General features: G+C 49.5%; 1 protein-coding gene across 1 annotated transcript; it reads left to right on the plus strand.

The window, feature by feature from the left end:
• Positions 1 to 2,540: 2,540 nt before the first annotated feature.
• TMEM98 (transmembrane protein 98) lies at positions 2,541 to 19,102 on the plus strand. The gene is made up of 7 exons (XM_081027843.1): positions 2,541 to 2,789; positions 5,551 to 5,725; positions 6,875 to 7,006; positions 7,987 to 8,020; positions 9,962 to 10,077; positions 12,621 to 12,680; positions 13,978 to 19,102. Exons 2-7 carry the CDS (start codon positions 5,595 to 5,597, stop codon positions 14,183 to 14,185), a joined length of 681 nt encoding a protein of 226 aa, XP_080883969.1. The 5' UTR covers positions 2,541 to 2,789; positions 5,551 to 5,594; the 3' UTR covers positions 14,186 to 19,102.
• Positions 19,103 to 19,354: the final 252 nt, after the last annotated feature.

Consider the following 19,354-nt stretch of genomic DNA (forward strand, 5'->3'; position numbering starts at 1 on the left):
CCCTGCCCTACCACTTACAAGATGAAAGAGCTTGGGGAAGTTGCTTTAGCCCTCTGAGTCTATTTCCTCCCTTACATACATGGTCGTGCTAACTTTTTAGGGTTGGTGAGAAGATCAAATGAGATAAGGCATGTAAGATGCCTAATCAGTGTCTGGTACATAGTAGGTGCTCAACAAAGGTTCACTCCTTGCCTAGGCAGACCATGGGCTTTACCCACTAGCCAGGCACCAGCCTCTTCCCTCTTTAGCACAGTCAGCACTATTTCTGACCTGCTGGTTTCTCCTCTCTAATCATGGGGTTCCGCCCTTGATCTGGGGACCTTTGCTACACAGTTTGATGTTCAGACGGACTGGGGAGAGGCCATATGTAGGGGTGTTGGAATTTGGTGGAGCAGCTGAGCAACCATCTCTCCTAGCTGTGCTGGAGGTGGGGGGTGGGAAACCCCGTGACACAGAGACACTGGATAATGGCTGTGCCTCACCTGTGGAAGCAGACAGGGCGAGGTCCTACTCAGGACTATGAACCTGGAATAAGGGAGAAAGCTGAAAGCAGAGCCACAAGCACTTCAGGGCAGTGGCACCCGGCCCCTGGAGCCCCTGTGGTGCCTGTCCATTTCCTAATCTGGGTCTCAGTCTCCCGATGATTCTGTGGGCACCCCATTGCCCTTTCCACAAGTCGCCTTTCCGCGTGGGACAATCTGTCAGTTTCCACTGCTAGTAAGTAAGAACACTGAGTGTCATACAAGGTCTTCTCAGATCAATCCAGAGAGATTTCAGGGACATTGGGATAGCAGGAATTGCAGAACTACAGGAGACAGCTGGCTGGGGAGGCACTGGTCCACCCTCTGTCCCCCCTGCAGCTGGGTAGTGGGTGGTTAATTGGAGCAGTTACCCAGTTAGATCCACTCAGCAATGAGCTTTGTTTTTCTTTCTTTTAGTTAGTTAGTTAGTCAGTCAGTCAGTCGGTCAGTCAGTTAGTTAGTTAGTTTGTTTTGGTAAGTCCTTTCTACTTGTGTTATAAACGCCCCAAGGTTAAAACTTTCTTTTACATCTCTCCTATAAAGTCATAAATGTCTAAACCACCCAAGGCAAAACTAGCGTGCTCCATTCTTCTCAAAGTTTCTCCAAGAAATGGAGACACTTATTGTGCCCAGTGTCCCCTTCTGATGTTTGCTGCTTTGCTGTGGGCTCATTTCCCTTACAGATTGTAGTTTCTCCATGAAAGCACTTTAGAGGGTAATAAAATCATGGCTCCGCCTTCTCCGACCTGCGTGATCATGGTGGGAACCCACAGCTGCCCACACGGACAGGCATTCAGCAAAAAGAGCGAGGTGTGAGTGCGTGTGCTATGTTGTAAGCAGTGGGGAAGGTGGGGAGCCAGGACAGCAAGCTAGAGACAGCATCCTCCCCTCTCCCATTGCCTGTGCCACCGACGGAATGTGGGTTGCATTTTCAGAGATCTTATGAATTTTCCAGAGAAGCTAGAAATCTAGAGGTACAAGTGAAACTCCTGATCTTTTAAAAGGTTTTCAACTCTATTTTTAAAAAACTGTAAGCCGAAAAACCGCCAAACACCTCTGTGGGCTGGACGTGGCCTTGGGGGCTACCAGTTTGAGGCCTGCATTAAGCTGCCCAGGAGCTAGTCTGCGTCCTTTGTACTTGTCACCAATACTGGCCTTAGACTGGTTAAGTGGGCCCCTGCCCTGGGCCCCAGGCTTTAGCTGGCCCCACTCTGGTCCTGCCTCTTCCTCACAGGGCTAGGAGTTCAAGGACCATCTAGAGCACATGCCTGCTTCTAGACCGTGCTGCTGGTATGCTGGACTCAAAATCTCTGCCCAAGAAGCCCCCAGCCTGCTTCCAGGGCCCACATGGACCTCCATCCTTCCAAGTCAGCCAGCACAGCCTGGCATGGGCATCTTTAGGGATGGCTGTGTCCCCATGAATGCACAAGAGTCCCCCTTTGGTATGGCAGGGAGTCAAGTGTGAACAGAGAGGGTAGGACTGTCGGCCAAAGACGTGCATTTCTACTCTGGCCCCTGGCTGGGCAGTTACTAGGGGTGGGCCTGTCTGCCCAGCAGGGTTAAGACTATGGTAAGAGCTATCACTGATCCGCATCCACCCTGGGCCAGACACTGGGAAATGCACTGCCTGCAGCATGCCATTTGACCCTTCTATTAACTCCGAGGATGCTCAGAGTAGTAGCCTCATTTTACAGATTAAGAAACCAAGGCCCAGAGCAGTGAAATAAGTTGCCCACAAGTAGCGAGTGGCAGAGCCAGGATTTAAACCGCACAGTGTGTAGCAGAACAGCACGCTCAAGGACCAGTCACACCCTGGAAACTGCTCAGGCTCCGCGCCCCCCACGGGATGGCCCGCATGGGTGGGGGCTGGGGAACGGCAGGGACCCTTCGCACCTCCCTCCGCTCCGCCGGCCGGGGCTGGCCTCCGCGGGGGCGGGCGCGAGGACCGCCTGTGGGGTCCGGAGGGACTGCCTCCCAGCTGCCCAGAGCTCCCGCGGCCCCCACCCCCGGCTCGCCTGCGGGCCTGGCGGGGACGGCGGCGCCTGGCAGCTGGGGATTTGGATGCTCGGCGGGCGTCTCCCCCACCCGCCCCACCGCCAGGGCTGTGGCCGCGCCGGGGGACTTATCTGATTCCTTTGGCCAGCCCCGCTCCTTCCCAGCATGCCCCGCTCCCCGGGGCCGCCCGAGAGTCCCGCTCCCGGACTTTGCCAGCGGCGGGGGGCCGGCCGCGGGAGCACCCCGGAATGCGTCCTGCAGCCGCAGCCTGAGGTGGGTGAGCCCCGCCGCCTCGGAGCTGCGAGAGAGGGGCCCCAGGCGAGCCCCGCAGCGCAGCCCCATGGGGAGGGGACGCGCCGGGCCGGGCGGGCAGGGGTGGGGGTGGGGGGTCGGGGCGCCAGCTCCGCAGCCGCCTAAGGGGAGGGGGCCCCGGCCCCGCCGTGGCTTTGCTGGGGCCGTGGTACCAGAGCAGGCGCAGCCCTGGCACCCACAAGTTGGGGACAGTTGGAGCGGCGCGCACGGGGGCGATGGGGGACCCTCCCTCGGTCCTGGGTGTTGGGGTGGGTATTCTGGGTGGCCCGGCAGGGGGAAGGAGGTAGGCTTGGGTCTGTTTTATCCTTGCGGATGGGAGGGAGAGAGGGAAAGAGACGGACAGAGACCGAGAGAGACCGACCCAAACTTATACAAAGACACACACAGAAAGAGACTCATCTTGAAACACACAGAGAACATACAGAAAGGAAAAAACAGAAAGAAACACAGCCTACAGACAGATTACGGAGAAAGACAGCAAAAACTTAGAGAAAGCCCATACACACTCAGAGAAACACACTCAGACGAATAGGGAGAGGAAACAAAGCGGTGGTCTTGGAGGCCATGGGATGGGGGAGGAGAGAGGGAATACTGAGAAGGGGAGAGACCTAGGGAGGGGGAAGAGAGGTGGGGGGAAATGAGAGACAGAAGTGGGAGGACGAAAGAAAAAGGGCTAAAGGAGACAGCCCTTTAGGAGGGCCAGTATAAGCACACAACTAGGGAAGCTGAGGCAGACCCTGAGAACTCGCCCTGCCCCCTACACAGAGATACAGAGATGAAAGACACCCCAGCCTGCTCCCCCTTGTGGGCAAGTGAGTTTCACGTGGGACACCAGCTGTGTGTGACCTCTGAGAAAGGCCTCCTTGGCTCTATGAGCCAGCCAAGTCCCCACGTTGTCCACTTGACAAACTCCTACTCATCCTTCAAAACCCAGCTCAAGCATCTGCCCCATGAAGAATGCTTTCCCAGAAAATGCCATGCAAGCTCAGTATTCTCCTTTCTGTGTACCTCTGCATGTGGCATAGACACCTGGAGTTGAGGAGCTGGGGAAGAGGTAGACAAGCAGACCAACAGCAAACAGCTGTCTGTGTATCTACCTTTTCCCCAGCTCCTCAAGGTCTGGGGCCCGTATCTTAATTATCTCCGATCTCCAGAATCCATCCTGGTTTTTGGTGCATAGTAGATGATAAGTAATTACTTGTTGATGGACACTGGGAGGATTTGGACTCTCTAAGACGTGGAACATAGAATTAAATACAAATAAAGGAGATACACTGAGCTGTGGTCATTCCTGTAATAAAGGAAAAGGCAAATTTGGGTCCTGACATAAAATACATTTTAATTCTCTTCAGGTAGGTGACTTGGGGGGGGGGGCACACCCTTTTTTTGTAGATGGAGAAATTAAAGCCCAGAGAGGGGAGGAGACTTCCTCAAAGGGACACCAATGGGACACCTGCAGTGAAACAACATTGTGAATACATACTTCTCTGAGATGCCCTTGTGTCTCCGGCTTTCTTTCTTATTTATTTATTTTACCATTAAAAATGACATTTTATTTTTTTTATTTGTCAACTTCAGTTGACACTCAATATTATTTTATATTTGTTTCAGGTATACAGCATGGTGGTTAGACCTTTATATAATTTATGAAGTGATCCCCTGACTAGTCTAGTATCTACCTGGTACCATCCATAGTTATTACCGTATTATTGACAATATTCTCTATGCTGTACTTGACATCCCTGTGATTATTTTGTAGCTATCATCTTGTACTTCTTAATACCTTCACCTTTTCACCCAGCCCTATGAATTTAAAATAGGTGTGAAAGAACCTCCTGAATGAAAACAGGCAACAGACACTGAAATAACCAGTTGTAAGCTTCCAACACGGAAACTGACACAATGATCCCCAGAATTTTTAGAGTTCTCTTTTCTCCTAAGAAAGGAAAAGGGAGGTGAATGTCCGTCTCAGTTTCAGTGACTGGCTTTCTGCTTCCTGACTACATAAACTTGGATAAATTACTTACCCTCCCCGCACCTGTTTTCTGAACTGTAAGATGGGATACTAGGCTGGCCCCGTGGCTCAGGCGGTTGGAGCTCCATGCTCCTAACTCCGAAGGCTGCCGGTTCGATTCCCACATGGGCCAGTGGGCTCTCAACCACAAGGTTGCCAGTTTGACTCCTCGAGTCCCGCAAGGGATGGTGGGCTCCTCCCCCTGCAACTAAGATTGAACACGGCACTTTGAGCTGAGCTGCCGCTGAGCTCCCGGATGGCTCAGTTGGTTGGAGCGCATCCTCTCAACCGCAAGGTTGCCGGTTCGACGAGTTAACGCACAAAGTGACTGGCACGGAGGAGACGCTCAGTGGCTACAATCCCGCCCTGGTCCTTCTGAGATCTGTATCCTTTCATGCCCTTGGTGTAGATGTGAAGACAACAGTCCTAGTGAAAATGATTCTTTTTGTCCCAGGACAAAAGTCTACCTTGGTCCAACTGAGGAGCAAACTATTTTAGTAAAGGAAAAGATAACTTTGGGGATGCCATAAGATGCTTCTCGATTCTGTCTAGGCCTTTGGGTCTCTGCAGGTGATTTGGGGCAACCTAATTCCCCGCTCCCAACCCCCTTTCCCCTTTCTCCCCGCAGCAGGTAAGGCCCCATTGCTCCCCTCTCTTTTGTTGCTTCTAAACCTGGCTCGCTCTGCTCTTGTGTCTTTCAATCTTCAGCCCACGCTGGGGATGTGACCGGGACCGAGGGAGCCACCAGAAGCATGGAGACCGTGGTGATTGTTGCCATCGGCGTGCTCGCCACTATCTTTCTGGCCTCGTTTGCAGCCTTGGTTGTGGTTTGCAGGCAGCGCTACTGCCGGCCTCGAGACCTGCTGCAGCGCTATGATTCCAAGTGAGTGGGCCCGGAGATGGGAAGGAGGGCCTCCAACAAAAGACAAAGAAGTGTGGTGCTGGGCAACTCGGGCGCAGCTTTTTGTCTCTAAAATGGTACCTGAAGCCTGTCCTTCCCAATGAAGACCTCAGAACTTAAGAATGTTCCTGAAGCCCATCCCCCCCAACATCCTGAGCTGCCTCTAACTCTGAACTAATGAGAAAGTGAACAAATGTGTTCCCCGAGCAGAAAGGGGTAGCCGTCCCTCCCAAACCGTCTATCTCATTTAGCATTTGGACGAACCAAATCCCTTTCCAACCAAAACACTCATAGGAACAGAAATCCGCTGCTCACACTCCAGCCACACATCTAAGCAACAGACACGCGGTGTCATGAAAGCCCAACACAGGGCTGTCTCTTCCCCATGATGCACTTCATGGGAAATATAGTTTGTAAGCAAGATTCTATTTTCAGTTTAGGGATGTTTTCGTTGACAGTCCCCCTTTAAGGGACCAGGGCCTCTAATCCTTCATTTCTTTTACCCTTCTGTCTGAATCTTATCAGCATCTCTGTGAGCGAGTGGTTGATAATTAGTAAAGGCCCATTTTTCTGGCTCAGAAAAGCTCCACTATTGAAAAACGTGCTATGGCCGCCTCCTGTTGTAAAGTAGCAGGGGGTGTGACTCTCACACTTCTCCAGTATAACTAGGAGAGGTTGGGGTTATGAGTGAATTAAGGTGGTTCCCAAGAGTGATTCTACAGGCTGAGTTGGGGGTACAGGTAGATTTGGGTAATAGGAACTTCAGATTCTCTGTAAAAGGAAGGCTTGAAGGGAAAATGAGTTCCAGGAGGATATTATTTGTCCTGAAGGAGCAGCTCTGTCTAACACATCTTTGTAATTATTGTGGTTGCAGCCCTACTCTTGTCAGTGGCTCATCTCATTCTGTGTCACTTCTCTTTTGTTTTAGTGCTCCCGCCTGCTTCCTCGACTCACTGTCTAGCCATGTGCCCTGCTCGTACCTACAGGGTTAGGTTGGGATCCAGGATGAGTGGTCCCTGCTTGAACTTATTCACTGCCTTCATCCTTTTGGGGGGTATGTGGGTCTCCATGAGGAGAGGGTCAGCAGCAGTCATCTATTGTGAAACCACTTCCCTGGGCTTTTCCTTCCAGGCCCATCGTGGACCTCATCGGAGCCATGGAGACCCAGTCTGAGCCCTCTGAGTTAGAACTGGATGATGTTGTCATCACCAACCCCCACATCGAGGCCATTCTGGAGAATGAAGACTGGATTGAAGACGCCTCGTAAGGCTTTGGGGACGTTTGCTTTCCTGCAGCCCCCTGGGGTGGGCAAACAGGGCTTCTGGTGCCTTTTCGGGCTTCTTTTGCCAGAGCACTTGACTGGGTATCCACCAGCACGGTGTCGCTTTCTGCTCTTTCCCCTGCCTCCCGAAGGAAGAGAGCAGAAAATGACATGACCGTCTGTGTCCCGGGCCCCACTTTTGTAGACCCGGAGGCTAAGGCCCATAGATGTGTCCAAAAGTTGTTCTAAGTCACTGTGCTGTGCTGAGTTATCTTTGGGGTGCCCATGAATTTGTCCCTCAGGCTCCAGAGATGGTGCCTCTGTCTTCAGTACCCTCAGGGACCTCCCAGGAGCATCTGCATATGGAGAAGCATATGCCATTCCATTCCCTCAGCATCGAGTTGTACGTTCACCAGGCGGATATTCCCGGGGCATCGTGTGCAGGGCATTAGGCCAGGCACTGCAGAAAGGAAACTGGTGGTGGGGACAGAATTTGACTAAATGCGGTCCTCTCAGAAACAGTATGGGGTCTTTGTGCACAGTGCAGTGGGCCCTCGGAAGATGCAATGTCTAGAAGTGCCTAGGGTGGGGAGGTGGGGGTGACTTTCAGGAAGGATATCACGGAGCAGGTGCCTTTTGAGTTGGGTCTTGAAACATGAGGAGTTCACCAAGCTGAGCATAAAAGGAAGACTGCACAGGACGGAAGGCATGGTATCAGAAGCTCAGAGCATGACTTGATCTGTGGAGAGCACCGCTAACTGGAAGAGTCGATTGGGTGGGGACAGGGAGGGGAAAGGAAAGGAAAGAAGATGCTTCCTCATTGAGCATCTTCTAAAAGGAGACTTGTTCATTTTACCACTGAGGCATTCCTGCTCTCGGGCGGTGTCCAGGTGTGTCGGGGCTGGATGAGGAGTGGAGGTGGCGGCTGGAGGGAGGTGGGCCTGTAAAAATAAGCATTGACAAATTCTTGTTGTCTCCCCAGGGGTCTCATGTCCCACTGCATAGCCATCTTGAAGGTAATACTCTTTGATGTCCCCAAGATAAAATGGGGGTGGTCACCAAAGCACCCCTGTGCATGGGCTGTTAAGAGGAGAAAGGGGTCTTAGGAAGGGCACGGAACCCTTGCAAGAGGCCTTTTTTTAAACGTGCCTGAAACTTTGAGTTTCTTCTGTTTACCTCCACTCCCTACCTGGATGGTCTGTTATACTTCAGAATTCTCAAGGCCCTTTCAAAAAGGCTTTATTTCAGCCTTTGAAGAGACTGTAGCTGCTGAGGGGGACATGGGGCTTCCTACCTCCTCCCTGGGCACTTTCTTTTATTAACAGAAAGCTCAGCCCCCTACAGCTAGTTGGGTGCTGTATCTGGACTTCTCCAATTACTAAAAAGTCTTTCCCTAACCCTCTTTGGCTGCAACGATAGTCAGCCAAATGGGACAATCAGTGTTAAAAAATCCAAACCGTGAGTACTTTAACTTGAAGACAAATTTTTTCTTTTTCTTTTAACGCCTGCAGCTTCTAGGACTAGGTGGAAAATTGCATCCAATTTGCATTTTGGGTAATTCTTATAGTTTCAGCAATATTTTTTTTCAATTCTTGCTGGATACTATTCTACCTAATAGAATTATATAGTAATATTGAAATATTTGGCCAATTGCAAATATTATTGGTTTCTTCATTTCAGTAACCTAGGAAACCACACCTTTATCTCTTTGCCTAGTAATTATTCAAGAATTCAAAAAAAGACAGCTTTATCTTTTCTTCGGTGTTATTCAGTACAAGATATTCCAAAGTCTTTCATCCCACCTTTTCTTTAGCTTCCTCTCAGGGGACAAAGAAATGCCTGGTAGGAAATCATTGTCACAGAGTCCAGGCTTATTACCTTATTCTAAGAACCTCTTTGGGGATAGACATGGTTGTAGATAGAGACAGGTATACTGTCTAGAGCAATAACGGCTTATTACATCTCCCTCCTCCCTGCCAGGATGTATCCTGGCACTGGGTTTTTCCCCCTGCCCTTGCCTGTTAGAGAAGGAAGAGAAGTGGCATCTGAGGTAGGGGATGAAATCAGCTGGAAAGAATCTTATTGGATTGGAATCAGTGGTCCATCCTGGGGATCTCAGCTCAAAGGAGAGGCTCTTACCTTCCTATCAAGACCTAAGACTCTTCTGCTTGGCCACCTGCCCTTGAGTCCCTGTGGTGGGGGCTCCTAGGGAGGAAACTGGGCTCTCTCCTAGTTGGGCTCTTGGGTTTCTTTCTGCCTTCTCTTTTCCATCCCTAAGTAGAAAGCAGGTAATGGACCTTCTTTGCCAGGGACAGAAGCACATCCAGGTTCTAATACGAGAGGTGCGGGAGAGGGGAACACAGCTTTGGGGGTGGTCAGCACTGGGGGTGGATAATGAGAAAGGCCACATGTCTTAGCCTTGCCTTTTACGTTTTTTCCTCCCCAAATCTGTTTCATCATCATCTTGACAAATATGCTAATACATTACCCTAGAAAGTTATTGAAATAGTGCCACTTTTGGAGGATGTGCTTAAAGGGAACAGTTATCCTTTGTCCAGCCATGTTTTTGAGGGTACCCGTTGGAGATGGAAGACTAAACCAACAGGGGAAGAAATAGAAAGAAAAATGTTTTTTCCCGTAAGCAAGATGGTGAAATTAGAGCACATGATTTTTCCTAGTCAGACTATTTTAGCTTAGACTTCTCTGAGCCACAACCCTGCCCCTGATCTGAGGCTCCTACTTCTCCCCCCTCACCCAGATATGTTCTCAGCTTTTGCCTCTTCCACGTCATTTCCTCTCATCTCTGTAGTTTTCAATTCAATTTATCCATTAGGGTAGGGAGCCTAGCTGTGAGATAGGACCCAAGGTGGGGGTCACATTTGTCTTTTGGGGGGTGGCAGAAGCCCTTGGGGGAGCTAGGTCACCTCTCATCATCTCTCTCCTCCCTATTGCCTTAGATCTGTCACACTCTGACAGAAAAACTTGTTGCCATGACAATGGGCTCAGGGGCCAAGATGAAGACTTCAGCCAGTGTCAGTGACATCATCGTGGTGGCCAAGCGGATCAGCCCTAGGTGAGCAGGGAGGGCCATGAGGTTCCCATACTCTGTGGGGGAAGGGAGGGCCAGAAGATGAGGTGGAGGGCAGGGCCAGGCTCTTCTAAGAAACTACACAGGCAACTTCAGTGATTTATGTCCTAAACACTTACAGAGCATTCAGGAGGGTTTAGCAATTGGGAGACTCTCAAACTAAGATGTTCTTACACAGTTGCCCCCATCTCTAGCATCCCCCCTCCAGTAAATGTTTTGGGAAATTCCAGCATGACTAGTGCTGACTCTTCCATTCCACAGATCCCACTGCAGCTGCTCCCTCTTGCTCAGTCCCATACCAGCTGGGGCTGCTTTCCTTCCTTTTGCCACTCCTTTCTCCCAGGCTCTGGGCCAGGAAGCATATTTCCTACTGGTGCCCACACCCTCATCTGCAATGACCTCCTGGCCATGTCCTGTCCCCCACCCACTTCTGTATTGGAGACTAGTTTGGGAGCGACTGTCACCCACTGCCCCATCCTTGGCCCAGCGAGCAGCCTCCAGGACTAGGGGAGTGTGTGTGTGTGTGCGTGTGTGTGTGCGTGTGTGTGTGTCTGTGTGCGTGTGTGTGTGTGTGTGTGTGTGTGTGTGTCTGTGTTTGGGGGGTGGGGGAAGCCATACATCATTCAGATCTCCCAAATTCCAGGCATCTGCAAAATCCCATGTGGGAGGCAACCAGCAGATTGGTCAACAGCTACACCCCCTCGTGGGCTAAATTTGGTGAAGAAAAATAAAGCCCTTTTCTTAGAGAGAAAGGCTGTGCTAAGTGTGTGCTGCCATCTGGTGGCTGGTATGTGATGTGCCTGAGTGGGGTGTCCCAGTCCAGGATGTTTTTTTAATCAGCCCCAGGGCCTTACTGCTGCGAGGGTGCCTCCATATCTCTGGGGTGAATGGTGGCACCCCCTTTGAGATCCAGGAGCCTTCACTTTCCTGGTTGTCGTAGTCTCAGGTAACTCATGAGGAACCAGCCCTCAGAGGAAATTTGAAAGAGTTGGTGCACTGGAACTCTGTCCAGGGAGGAAAGTGAGCTTAGAAAGTGGGAGAAGCTCAGCCCAGAACAGTTCTTGACTTTCTCTGGCGCTGTCCCCAGGTGGGTGTAGCTGCATGACTTCTGTCAGCCTAGGTCGGCCTCTGGCCTGACAGACCCTCCAACCCAGGCTCTGGACAAGCACCAGACCTTCCTCTGGCACTCCTTATTGGCAGAGACTCTGTCTGCTTTGCTCATACCTGTTGGCCCTTCATCATGCTTCCTGTGACTTCCTGTGGCCCCCAGGGGGGCACACAAATTCCTGTGATACCAGGTTATAAGGCAGCATTGCCGGGAGGGGTCAGAGGAGGAAAGAGACTGACATTCCTGAGGCCCAGTGAAGTCCTGGGTGAGCAGGATTAGCAGGGGTGCTAGAGTGAGGGGGTGGCGTTGTCCAGCGGGCGGGCCTGACCTGGTGCTCGCTGGCCCAGCCTACAGCGTACCTCGGACTACTTCCACCACGTTCCCTGACACACTTGCAATTCACTCCAGGTCCTTGCTTTGTCCTTTTGCTCTTACACTTCTTTTTCCTTCTGGCCATTTTTGTCCCTATTGTTTTTCTTGCTCCATTTATTCCACAGAGTGTGTTGATATCATATTAGTTTCAAGGAGAGTGGCTTCAGCTCCAGGGCACTATGAGAAAGGGTCCAGCTAAGACAGGCTGAGAGTGACCGTTTCTCTGGATTTCCTCTCCAGCCCCTCATCCCTGAGACAAGAACATTTAAGGATACCTATGTCCAAGTGCATTGAAAAATCAAACACGACATCATTATTTTTGATTCCTGATTATCAAGTGGTCCAAGAGCAAAAGTTTGGAGCAAGACCTTGTATCATGCAAATCAGAATGAATAGTTGCTCCTTTCTGAACTAGATTAAAAAAAAAAAAACAACCACAAACTACACTATGTGTTAAAAGAAATACAGTGGAGTAGTTTGAACTCAAATTTGCAGGGTTTTTTAAAATGTTCTATATAATTACCTTTAACCATTTCTTTTTAAACACAAAAATAATAAATACTTGTAAAAATTAAAAAATTGCAGAAACCGATTGTCTGGAAAGAAGGAGCCCCCTCTTTCCACTCCCTCCCAATTCCTGTAGGTAACCACTATTGAATAGTGAGTATTCCCCCAGACTTCTCCCCACTGCATTTCATAGCTTTTGTTTATTTTTACGCAAACGGAATGGATCAAACTTTATCTATTGTTTAGCAGTTTGCCTTTTTACTTCAGTAGTATATCTGAAACGTCATCTCAGATGTTTGAATGTGTACTTTTTAAACTATTGGAGCTAGAACCAAACCAGAAAACAAAATAGTCCCTACACGGAACCTAAGTCTTTCTAAGTCTTTGTTGGAAATGTGAAAGCAGTTAGAGAAAGAACCACTAGAGACTAGGGCTTGAACATCAAAAGAGAAGAGTTGGGCTAAAAAAAAAGGTGGAAAGGAAGAAAGGAGTGAAGGAGAGAAGGAGAGCAACGTACTCAAAACCCTTTGCCTCCCCTCAGAGTGGACGATGTTGTGAAATCCATGTACCCTCCGCTGGACCCGAAACTCCTGGACGCACGGTGAGCGGGTGGTGTGGTCCTTCTTCTCTCCAAGCTGGAAGCTCACCATTTGATCAGATCAGTGAGGAGGTCAGCTGTTTGGGTTTTTGAGGAGAGGGCTGTTTTGCTGGATTCCTGGGCTATCTTAGGCCTTGAGTACCCTTCATTGCAGTGTGAATGGTCAGCCAACGAGTGCGCCGAGCCTGGCTGCGTGATAGAAGCCAGCCAGTCTTATTCCTGAAACCCAGGAGAAGGATGAGCTAGCTTAAATTTTGAATTTTTAGGATTACACATCTGGCCACGCTAAGTCCTATCTGCACCTTCCCTCCCCTCCATTGCTCTCTCTGCTCCATGGACCCCAGAAGCAGACATGCCTTAGCTGGCAGCCACCCAGTGGGTCAGGGGGGCAGTTGGAGAGCAGAGCAATGAGAATGGAAGTGACAAGTCAACTATAGCTGTGCTCACCTTCCACAGGACATCCCCAGGAACCGCTCACTATGATCCTCCCCTAATACGCAGAGCCTTTATGAAATTGTAGTTTTCCTGTGCCGGAGGTAAACCCATGTGTAAAAACCAGATTTCCTGCCTCTCGGATGTATTTGACTATTTTGTAGACCCGTTGTGTGATGATTGCCAGCTAGGCAGTGGGTCCCGTGCTTCAGTGGGTTTCTCTGCCCCACTCCTGTGGCTGCACAGCTGTGTCCGTGGGTTAGAAGTCTGTAATACATTCCCAAATGCATCCTGCACACTCACTGTGTAAAAGGTATTATTCTATAGTGAATCTTTTCATGCTGATTTTAAAAACCCCTCCTCCTCATTTGGGTTTTCAATTCAATTTTTTCGTTTGGAGTAAGGTAAACCAGCTGGGGGCCTTATTGATTCAGAATCAATAAAGAATGCTCAAGGTAGGGGTCTGTATATCCTACGTTTAAGTGGGTAGCAGTTGGATGTGCTCATCTAATTGATTAGATCCAAACAGTGCCACAGAGCTCTCTTCTGAGAGATGTTAATAGGTGTGCTGCAGAAAGTGGGCTCCACAGTCTTAAATTAGCTAGCGAGACACCACATATTATATTCTCTCCTTAGAGCTTTTTATCGTGCACATGAAAGGCTCTGAGAAGGGCTTCCGTTAACCTTGTTTAAATAAGCCATTCCCAAATTTATTTGAGCACGGAACCATCTTTAAATTACACACTCACCACCTTCCTAGGGAAGGGACTCCAGTGTGGAGAATATTAGCCTAGAGTCTATCCATTTGGACTTTAGCACCAAGTCCCTTATTTCCTAGGAAACCTGATCCTGTTGTTTTGTTTTCTAGGACAACTGCCTTACTCCTGGCTGTCAGTCATCTGGTGCTGGTGACCAGGAATGCCTGCCACCTGACTGGGGGCCTGGATTGGATTGACCAGTCCCTGTCAGCTGCTGAGGAGCACTTGGAAGTCCTTCGAGAAGCAGCCTTGGCTTCCGAGCCGGATAAAGGCCTCCCAGGCCCTGAAGGTTTCCTGCAGGAGCAGTCGGCCATTTAGTGCTTGCCGACCAGCAGCTGACCTCACGGGCCAGCCTGTGGCTGTCTCTGGGCGGTTCAGCTGAGCCTTCCCCCTTTCCCTGTAGTTAGTTGTTCTCCATGGTTCGGGAGTCCAGCTGTGTGTACGTACTAAAGCAGGAGAACCCCTGTCATTCGATGGGCCCTGTTGCAGTTGCAAATGGTGGCTGGTGAGTGGCAGTCTAATACCACAGTTAGGGGAGATGGCATTCACCATCTGTGCAGCAGACCTTTGCAGACTGGTGGACCGTAAGCTTTATTTAGCTCCTCTAGTGCTTTCAAGAAAATTGAGCCACCATCTAAGAATCAGGAGGTTTTACACTACAATCAGAATTTCTGGCTTCTCTGAAACAATCGGAAGGTGAGGCAACTCTGATCTGCATTTTCAAAAGAGGGCAATCAATGGGAACTAAGTAGGAATTGCCTCCTTTGACAAGACTTGTACGCTCTCACTTGGCCTGTTTCATTTATTTGTATTATCTGCCTGGACCCTGAGGTATCTGAATCCCCCTTCCTCCCCTTCACAGGTATGGGTTTGAAGGTAGGCACTGCAGTTTATTATTCCCTTTTCATCGTTATGCCTGCAATTTTACCTAGCTACCACTAGGTGGATAGTAAACGTATACTTAGGTTTCTCTCAAGTGTGTGGTTATTGAGTCAAATTCAAATGCACGTGGGACGTATTTGTTTGAGAACTGAGGATGGAAGAGAGAGTCTAGGTTTCCTGAGGATGCCTTGTGCGTATGACTCAGAAGGAAATAGTTAAAGACCGCTGAGTTCAGGCAGAGGTGAAGATACCACCATAAAGTACTTTCCACATCAGCAATGACACCCATGAAGGATGTGTTCCCCTTTCTTTCGACATTGGTTCGTTTTGCAAATATTGAAAGATGAGAGGCATTTTTATGACTTGAGACCTTTGTGGCACCTAGAATCACAATGGCATAATCCAGACACGCATCCAAATTGCATAATTTCCATCATACATGTAGGAACGCCTGAAGTACTTCACTTCTTCCCATGTTCTCAGAGCCAACTTTGATCTTGGGAGAGGGCCCTGACTTGAGGCTGCCTTGGCTCATATCTGATATTGTTACGCATGTTTGGAGCTCTGTATCTGTTCTCATTTCATTTTGTCTGCCCTGACTCTAGTCAGGAAATCCCTCAGCCTGAATCTAGTGAACCAGGAACCCATATTCCCAAGTCTAAGATTGGGGCTTTGCTCTCCATTGAGATGTGTCACTGGGTATGTTTTATTTTCTCCTGGGAAGTGGGATGCTTCTAATCGGTACAATGGACACCAATTCCTCCCTGGGGAGATGAAATCAGGAGAGAGAAGCTGGAGCCCAACTCTCGTGGACTGAAGGATGGATTCCTGATTACAGGGGACACCTTGTTGGATTGTCCATTTCTATCAATCCTAACATATGCTCGGTAGTTAACTTTCCTGTCCTGTTGATCGGCTGTGAGTGGGAAATGTCCACACAGTCCCCTGCATTTTAATCTGGACCAGAGCCCGAAACCACAGAGAAGCAACCCTGAGTTGACCTCTCAGATACCATCCCCCAGGTGGGTTGGGGGTGGAGACGTTTTCCCTGAAGTGACTGTCACTGACCTTCTCTGAGCCCTGGCAAGTCCGGGCACACGTGCTTCCTGAAGCCCTGAGATGTTGCCCTTAGACTTGCAAGGACAGCTGGCCGAAGACATGGAGGTGTCTGCTAGATGGCAGGATGTCTGCTGCTGCTGCTGTGTAGTTTTTCTTCTCCTCCAGGGTAGGACAAATGAGATGTCTCTGGATAAGGTTGGTGTTGGTGGCTGATGGTTGAAGTGGAAGCACCATCTTTTGACAGGAGGCGACCCTTCGCCTCTGGGCTCTTTGGGAGGTGGCTGAAGTTACCTCCTCCCTTGGGAGGGGTTGGTTGGCAAGCACCCAGGACCCAGCCAGAAATGGCTTCCCAGGCGATGGACATATCCTCTGTCCCTAGGTCACTAGTGTCGGGGTGTATGGTGAAAGATCTTTTCTTCCATGATCCTTACCCCCTCCTACCCTGGAGAAGGAGCATCAGACTCCAATTCTGAATGAAGAAGGAATTAGGGATAGGAATTGAGTGTGAGACGAGCAAGATCTTTGAAGTCAGACAGAATTAGGTTCCAGTGTGGCCTCAGTCGTTTACTGTGTGAGCTCGAACAAATTACTTAACCTCTCAGGTCCTTAGCTCTCTCACCTGTAAGATCAAGGCGACTGCCTCATTGGGTTGGTTTGTGAATCCAGTGAAATGGTGTATGTGAAATCATGTGCCTGGTACTGATTCACCAACATTACCCCTTTCTCCCCAAGGCCCCCCGTGCCCTGATGTAGTTGACCCAGGTGGTATCACCTCAGTTACTGCGGCTCTGCCCATGCAGGGGCTTCTGGTCATGAACTTTGGACCTGAGTAGCCGAGCATCTGGAATCACTGCAGTAGGGAGACTGGTCCAGCCTTGTCCCTGCGCCACCCCAAGTATGTGCAGGACAGAAGGCAATCAAAGCTCTTAGCCCCTTATCAGTGTTTTCTGGGCTGACTGCTCCAGCCCACATTCCTTCGGGGCAGGGCCCAGGGAGCCTCCACCAGCTTGTGAAACCTCCCAGATGGAACACATGTTCCTGGCATCCAGCTTATCCTGGTGCGTACCCTAACCTGTCTCACGCCAGGAGCTCCTCTTTAGAGACTGGGGGCCCATGTGAGCCTGATTGTTAGAAAATGACCTGCAGTTCAGAGCCCCGGAAGTTGCTTTGTGACTTTGACCATTTGGGGCCAGTGTCAAGTGGAGAATTCCCATCTACTTCCTCCGCTTTCTCTATCCTCCTCTCCTCTCCTCTCCCCTCCTCTCCCCTCCTTCTCAACTCCTCCCTCCCTCCCTCTACCCCTCCCTTCCACAAATATGTACTGTTTGCTTACTCTGGGGGGAAGTGTTGTGCAAGGTGCTGGGGATATGGAACAAAAGGCACAAGCCCTGTCCTCACCAAGCAAAAGAGACAAGTGAGCATCTGATTGAACCGCAGCTGGGGCCAGCCCAGTGAGGGGGGTACATAGTGGTGGGCCTTGGGGACAGAGCAGGACTGGAGTGGGTGGTCCGAGGTAGTCAGGGAAGACACCTGGGAGAAGCTGACGCCTGAGTCGAGACTTGAAGAGGGACAGAGAGGTGTTCTGGGCAAACCAGACAACATGGGAAAGGTCAAGGGCTAAAAGAGCATGGCTCCTTTGAGAAATGCAGGTGACGGGAGAGGGCTGGAGTGTCGGGTGTGAGGGCTGGACAGGTTGGGAGGGCATCAGATCACGGAGGACCTCATAGGTTATATGAGGGAGTTGGAGCTTTATCCTGAGCAGAATGGGGATCATAGGAAGGCTTGTACCAGGGGAGTGACTTGGTCAGAAATGCAATTTGGAGACTCATCTACTTCATACCCTATGATGTTAGGCTCCAGGATCCATAAATTTGCCCGTTGTCACTGAGAACCTTTCCTCCCTAAGTCTGAGAGGCTCAGGACTCAGTCCCAGTAGAAAGTCAGGGTGGGCACCTGGTGGGAAGGAAGAGAGGGGCTAGGCATCGGAACAGACAGAGCCGGGGGAAGTCACGTGGCTGTGCTGGTCTTTTTCTGCCTCACAGGGTCTCTGTACCAGACATGCTGATGAGCGGAGCTTTGAGGATTTGAGGCATGACTGAGTCCATTCTATTTCATTCCACCTGTACTTTTGGCACTCCCGTTCTACACATAAGGAAACCAAAAGCTAGAAAGATCAACAGCTTTCCTGGAGTTACTAAGAATCAGAGCATCGGGTGGTGGGTGGGGAAATCCACAATGGGAAGGAAACAACAGGTGTGAGAGTCATTTCATTCTCTTCTAGTTCTAATATTTTTTCATTAAAAAAATAGTGGTCCTGACCCATAAATTAATTTCATAGTCAATAGTCAGTTACAACCCATAGATTGCTAGACCATGGGCACTAAAATGAGGGTTGGGGCATGGGTGAGGTATTCTCTCTCCATCCAAACTGCCTTCATTTGTTCCATGTTAAGTAAAATGTGCATTTACCAGAATAGTGGCAAAAATTTATGGTGCGAAAATGGAATAATTAATTTATTACATGATTGATTAGTTCCAGAGTCATCTGTTGCATATCTACACTGGGTTAAGCCCTGGGATATTGGAATGAATAAAACTATAATGCCTCTCTTGAGGCGCTTCTTCGAACCTGAGGTGGAAAGAAACCCATAAAGAGTCATTTGCAAGACAATGTGGTAAGTGCTAAGTAAGGGAATTTGTGTGTATGGAGAACTCGGGGGCAGAGGCATCCAAGCCAGCTCTGTAGAGTTTCCTGAGAGTGGTGATGTCAAGGAGGTGGAGGAGCGAGCCGGGAGAAGACTGAGTGGCACAGGAAAAGGGTGAGGTGAAGGCAGACAGGCTCCCGGAGGGCATTGTGCAGTGTGACGTGCCTTACTGTGCTCACGGAATTCCCGCTGCAAGTGTCCACATGGGAGTGGATATGGGGTGGGAGAGGCATGGAAGGGACAGGAAGGCCAGGCCGAGACCCCCGACCTTTCCTCCAGGTGGTAGGGAGCCCTTGAAAGTTGAAAAGGCTCTTACTTTTTCTTGGAAAACTATCAAATGATCTCTGCACCCTCCCCAGCTTTTCAGGTGATCCCAATTGTCTAGGTGAACAATGGTTTGGCGTTATGTTAATTTGCGTTCCCCTGATTACTGGGGCAGTTAAACATGTTTTTGTACGTTTATTAGCAATTTGTACTTATTCATGTTCTTTCCCCTTTTTTTTTAACCTAGGATTTTAATATTCTTCTTATCGATTTATATGAGCTCTTTATATATTAAGGATAACAAGCCTTTGTTATATTTATTGTGTATTTTTTCTCCAGCCTTGTCATTTGCTGTTTAGTTTTGTTTCGAATGTGTCTGGTATTTGGAAGTTTTAATTTGGGTGTAGTCAAATGTATTGATTTTCTTTCTTAGTGATTTCTTCCATTGCTTTTATGCTTAGAAAATCCTCTCTCGTCCAGAGATCCAATAGCATGGAAATGTTTGAAGCAGCAGAGTGCCATGGGTGGGTGGGTAATAATAATAGTCACAGGTTAGATACAGTGGCAGAAAAAACAC

The sequence above is a fragment of the Rhinolophus hipposideros genome, assembly GCF_964194185.1.
Source record: "Rhinolophus hipposideros genome assembly, chromosome: 20".
Classification (NCBI taxonomy): Eukaryota; Metazoa; Chordata; class Mammalia; order Chiroptera; family Rhinolophidae; genus Rhinolophus; species Rhinolophus hipposideros.

Excerpts from the sequence above, each read along its gene's own strand:
- TMEM98 (XM_081027843.1), top strand. The coding sequence starts at position 5,595 with ATGGAGACCGTGGTGATTGTTGCCATCGGCGTGCTCGCCACTATCTTT. Across the intron at positions 7,007-7,986 it reads GACTGGATTGAAGACGCCTC|GGGTCTCATGTCCCACTGCA; the intron begins GTAAGGCTTTGG and ends TTGTCTCCCCAG. Across the intron at positions 8,021-9,961 it reads ACTGCATAGCCATCTTGAAG|ATCTGTCACACTCTGACAGA; the intron begins GTAATACTCTTT and ends CTATTGCCTTAG.